Source organism: Lissotriton vulgaris, chromosome 8, assembly GCF_964263255.1.
Source record: "Lissotriton vulgaris chromosome 8, aLisVul1.2, whole genome shotgun sequence".
NCBI lineage: Eukaryota > Metazoa > Chordata > Amphibia > Caudata > Salamandridae > Lissotriton > Lissotriton vulgaris.
The window spans coordinates 842,596,817-842,602,816 of NC_141696.1; the positions used below are offsets into that span (position 1 = coordinate 842,596,817).

The 6,000-nt window shown below is 41.7% G+C and overlaps 1 protein-coding gene across 1 annotated transcript in view; it reads left to right on the forward strand.

The window, feature by feature from the left end:
• RAB20 (RAB20, member RAS oncogene family) overlaps positions 1-5,195 on the forward strand; it is a 168,127-nt gene extending 162,932 nt beyond the window's left edge. The window contains exon 2 of the mRNA XM_086934753.1: positions 4,157-5,195. Coding sequence (XP_086790879.1) covers positions 4,157-4,677 — 521 coding nt within the window. The 3' untranslated portion in view covers positions 4,678-5,195. The remainder of the gene's footprint in view (positions 1-4,156) is intronic.
• The last annotated feature ends 805 nt before the right edge of the window (positions 5,196-6,000 follow it).

Here is a 6,000-nt window from a genome sequence, read left to right on the forward strand (position 1 = left end):
AAGCCCATTTTATATATGACTGACAAAAGCCATTAGTGTCAAGTCAAATGCCGACGCGTTTCAAATCCTGTTGCTTTATTTACAGGATTCTCATCAGGGCGGTGATTCTAGTCCATGGGAACTGTTTTGCGAAGAAAATAAATAAATGAAAAGTTTGATTAACAAACTTCGTACTAACGCCATTTTTCTTTAATGAAAAATAGAACCGCATGATAGTGCGGCATACCTTGTGGATGTTAGCCCCATGTGGCTTCTGTTTGGCAATATCGTTTGACAGGCGGGTCTGGGCTGCAACAAAAGCGAAACCAGTGTCGCCAATTTAAAATGCCGGCTTGCATGCTGACAGGGAGCGAAGCGGGTAAGTTTTGAATTTACCTTAGGTCTTCAGAACCTGTAGTCAGAAAGGCCGGTAGTTGGAATTACTTTTCAGTGTAAAAAATCGCTGTGTGGACAGAAAGAGGCGATATTTAGAATAATTCAGCCCAAGCGATAAAAAGACATGCACAGAGGCGTTGACACCTCAAAGGGAACACTTACTTTTGAGTTTGTTCAACACGGGCGGGGTATCCTGACCGGTGTTGATGGGGAACGCTGTCCGTTCTATGAAATAAAGGGGAGAAGGAGGCTAAGCCAAGATGTGCTTGATCGCGCTATAGATGACAATGGGCTAACGCTCAATGATCGGTGAAGGGAGGGTCAAGCTCTTACCGTGAGTCGCCGCGGAGGGCTCTACTACTGCATCCTGAGTTCTACCGGCACACATAGAGTTTAGTTGTCCAAGGCACTGCCGGTGCTTGTAGCAATGAAAGCATGTGGTATGCTGACATCCAATCGGATGCGTAACGAGTGCTAATGCATTGTGGGAAATGAAGTCCAGTGATGGAATCAAGCTCGATTAATTTCACTCAGCGTGTTGAGACCCTTATTCACACTATCAAATCGCAGTATAAGGTATGCCTCCTTACGAAGTAGCATAGTTTCAACATCAGGGTAGCGCTTGGAGTCCAGCCACACAAGTGGTGTCCATTTAAAATCATTTTCAGTATGCTGATTATTTACAAAGTGTTCCACCATTGGTGCAGTCATCACTCTTTTCTTTATCCGAGACCTGTGTTGCGTAATTCTGGCATTGATGGCTTGACTTGTTTTGCCAATATAGACCTTGTCGCAAGGACAGACCACTGCATAAACGATATTTTTTGTTTTGCAATTTGTGAATGCATCATGTGTCCACTTGATGCCATGATTAGTGAAGGTGTCCCCTTCAATTGTTGAAGAACATGAAACACAGTTACCGCATTTATGGTGCCCACTAATCGGTTTAAGATTCCACTGAGCTATGAGGTCACTCTTGGGCGGCGGGATGTAGGTATCCGCTTTGATGAGATGCTGTCCGATGCTAGTGTTCTTTCTCAATGCGAAGATGGGTTTGGGCAGAGGGTACTCAATTGTTTCCAACAAATGCCAATTATTTCTGATGATGTTTTTGAATTGGTTTGTGTGTTGACCGAAGGTCGTCACACAAACCAATTGATCTAATTGTTTCTTTTCTTTTACCTGCAGGAGTGTCTCCCTCGGGGTAAACTTAGCCCTATTTTTGGCATGTTTTAACAATTTTTTAGGGTATCCTCTGTCAGCCATCTCATTGCAAAATCTTGTTGCATGTGATTCAAAATCTTGTAGATTTGTGCAATTGCGTCTAATTCTGAGCAGTTGCCCATAAGGTAAGTTATCCTTAAGGCTTTGTGGGTGTGAGCTAGTGTAATGCAGGATTGTATTCCTATCAGTTGGCTTTTTGTGCAAAGAGGCCGTCAGTCTAGAAGCACTGGTACCTACTAAGACGTCCAGGAAAGTCATCTCTTTAGAACTTGAGTTCATCGTGAATTTAATGTCACGGTGTCTTGAATTAAGCCATGCATGGAATTGTTCAAGTTCGGTCTGACTCCCCTGCCACAGGAGCCAGACGTCATCTATGTATCTCAGCCATTGCGTCATGTGATGTGAGAAGGGATTGTCCTTGTAGATGAATCTTTCCTCATATTGAGACATGTACAGCACCGCCAGCTCCGGCGCATAAGGACAGCCCATGGCTGTCCCCTTGATTTGTATAAAGTAATCACTCTCAAATCTGAAATAGTTGCTCCGAAGAGTTATTTCAGCCAATTCCACAATGAATGCAGAGGGTACCCGGTGGGGTCTCTCACGTTTTTCTAGATAAAGTTCAATGACCTCCAAAGCCTCATCTTGAGGTATTTGCGTATAAAGAGAAGCGACATCCAATGTCACCATCAGTTCCGTCACTTCATTGAATAAGTGTCCCTCAATTCGGTTGATGAAGTCAGTCGTGTCTCTCAGATGCGATTTGACTTGCTCTATGCACGGTTTCAGAAAGAAATCGATATATTTAGATATCGGTTCCAACACTGAATCGCATCCGGACACAATGGGTCTCCCCGGGGGTGTCTGATCATTCTTATGGATCTTAGGTAGGAAATAAAGAATTGGCGTTCTTGGTGACTTTTTGTTTAAGTATTCATGCTCTTTAGGTCCTAAGAAGCCTTCATCCAAGGCTCTTTGTGTGGTTTTTGCTATTTTATCCTGAATAGCAAGGACTGGATCATCCTTAGATGGTCTGTACCAATCCCTATTAAGAAGACTTACATAGGCAGTACAACTTTATTGGTTTATAAACGCATACTTCAAAATATCCGATCTGTAAATCATAATGACCGCAATTATCTGGTGGCGAGACATTCTGAGAAATTTCATTCAGGTGACTCCACTAAGCTGAGATATGGTTGTCTAGCCCAGATCCCCAGAAATAAGAGGGGGGTAGAGCGAGAGAATTTCATAAGTTAGAAACGCAATACATTCTTGAGCTAGACAGCAAGGAGCTGTATGGTCTTAATGTAGACGAAGAGATGCATACATGTCTATATTGGGAGCCTGCAACCTGTTCGCACTCTTCTCTAGCGCCACACCTAGACAGATCTGAATTTAAGATTGATTAGGAGTTAAGTAAAAATGCATTGAGTTTTCTTCTTCTGATATCATTTTTACCATAGGGTTTTTATTATTCGTTAATTGCGTTGAATGTTGTGGGGAACGTTTAAGGGCATTAGACACCAAGATTATTCCATTCAAGAGCCCACTGAGGCGGCGTTACAACATCTTTTGGTGTGATAGATGTAGGGCATCTGTTAGGTACACTCACTGGGGTTTCTTAAGTGGATAACTGTGAAAGTACTAGGCCCAGTAGGGTTTCATGCAATATTTATAGACCAATCTGCCACTTAGATTGTTCTTTCTTTGAAGTGGTTTTAGTAATAATTCGAAGCATGAATTTTTGTGCTGAATATGAATTATAACACTGCATACTACCATGAGGTTCGCAATGCGATGGATTCTTAAGAGGGTGTTAAGATGTATGGGAAATTATTGCAATGAAATTTACTTGAGACAGTGCAACATTATAAAATAATGAATGTGATGTAGACCATTAATTTCCCTGTAAGTAAATAGATGGAGTAGGGTTTCCCACAATATCTACAGTCCTTCCGTCCTCCTTGTTGGAGCGCTCCTGTTGGACTTTTATGTAATACGATAACATGAATACCTTGGTTGATGCTCTTAATATAAGGTGAGGAATCTTGTGCCCTGTATTATAATTGAACGTTACAATGGCGCAAGCATGGAAAATCACTAGAAATGATCATTATGATACACATTAAGCACTGATTTCGTCATAAGATAGCAAGTGTATAGAGATATGAAACTGTGTTATCCTTTTTTCTATTTAAAAAATCTTGAGTTGCTCTTGCATGAATATTTCTTTCAGCTCGAACTAAATCCATAGTACATCTATTCAAATATATCTGTTGGCTTAACTCCACCGTATTGCTTTTGTATTGTTTAAAACAAATTGTTGAACACTCTTCAGAAATTCTTTGAAGCAGAAAGCTGGCTTGTCAGTCCAGGTTGTACCTTAAAGATAATTGCCAGTAACCGCTAACTTATAAAAGTATATTAGCAGCCGTTGGTCTGTCTAGAAAATAATGTAATGTATTAGTGTGCTATCAAATGCCCTATATGTATTATTGTTTAAATGATGTGGTCCTGCTTCTCATTCTGAGCATTTCTTTTTCCCTTCTCTTAGGACGGGAGCAGTTTCACGGCCTTGGCTCCATGTACTGCAGAGGAGCAGCTGCTGTCATCCTTGTGTACGATGTATGTAACCTGCAAAGCCTTGTTGAGCTTGAAGACCGGTTCTTGGCATTAACCGATACTGCCAGCGCAGACTGCATCTTCGCTATCGCTGGAAATAAGGTTGACCTGACAGAAGAAATCCCTTTGGGTCAAGAGACGGAGGAGCAAAAGATTGCTAGCTTTTCATCCTCAAACAAAGTCCGCCGACAGGTTTGCAAGAGCGACGCTATTGCTCTGTACAAACGAATACTCAAGTACAAGATGTTGGATGAAAAGACTGTCCCGCCTGCAGAAGCAATGTGCTTTGAGACCAGCGCGAAAACGGGATACAATGTGGATTTTTTGTTTGAAAGCATGTTTGACACAGTACTCCCTTACATTAAGAAAAAAAAGGCCAAAGGATCTGTTGGGACGGTAGATCTGGCAGACTACAAGCCTAGCAAGGGGAAAAATTCAAGCTGCTGTTCCTAAGCATTGGCAGTGTTTGGAATAGTTCCCGGTAATCGAAGTTCTTGGGGAGATAAAAGATACTTCTGTAAAATCAATGTGAGAATTGAAGATGCAAGTGGATCCTTTATGTGGATCCCATCATCCACTTTGAAGAATTTCTATACAATGAGATACAGAAGAAATATGAACATAACTGTTTGATTCCATATTTAAATCCATTGGGTTTAAAAAAAAAAAAGAGCGCTTGCAATGTTGGTATTCATAAGGTGCTACAGTTTGCATAAGCATTGTGAAAATCATTTCAGTTGCTTCAAAATCAGTTGAACTGATTAGGTATGCTGGCCTGATATCAGACTCTACAATTAGACTTGTAATTGTTTTAACTTCATTGATACTGAACTTGCCAATCATAACGTGGTACTTGCACATAAATGTATCATAAAGTTTATTTAAAGTTCTTTCTAAAGATGGTTAAATCCTTTGAAATCCTACAATCTACTGCACCGTGCTGTACATATGTTAATAAAGCTCTGAACTTACTGGGGGTAGGAGCGTTCATTAAGTACAATACTTCAGAGAGTTTTTGTTACAGAAGTACCTTATTTTGACTCTGCACTGTGGATGAGCTGAGGTTAAAACATATGCTATTGCAATGAAAAGCATATTCTCCATCACATTTAATTGCTGCTGAATGGTTTCGCCATGAATACATTCATTATTGTTTGAAGGTGCTTTCACCCGAGATTTATAATTCACTTATGCCATAAAATGTTGAAGAGAAATTTAGATGATAGTTACTCACTGCTCTTGTCTCCCCGTCTACCTACTATCTCGTTTAGAGCTTCTTTTTCGTATTGAACATTTGGCCATTTAGGCCCTGATTTTAATGTCTGTCGAAGACTCCGACCTGTGGTCGGAGGCTTTCTGACCGACATCTTAGGTTTCAATTCCAACCGCCGTATTACGAATACGGCGGTCAGAATTGAAACTTCCTGGCCATTCTGGCTGGCTGCTGACTGGCTCAAGGAGCCAGTCGGCCAGTCGGAACTGACACATAAACCCATAAGGACGACATTTCTGCCGTCGAGATTACGATGTTGGTTCCCCCCAGGCTTATCATGTCAGGCTTCCCGACATGAAAAGCCTGTCGGAAACGACTTTGGGGGCCCATAGCAGGACCCCCTTGCCTCAGTGGCTTCTGGTTGGCACCTGGGAGGGCATCTAAGGTGCCCCCCTGTTGATCCCTGCACTTTGTGTGCCACACGGTGCAGGGATTAAGAAAAACTCCCATTTCTCTATTGGAGCTTGTGCTGCTGCCAGTTTCTGACCGCAGCACAAGCTCCC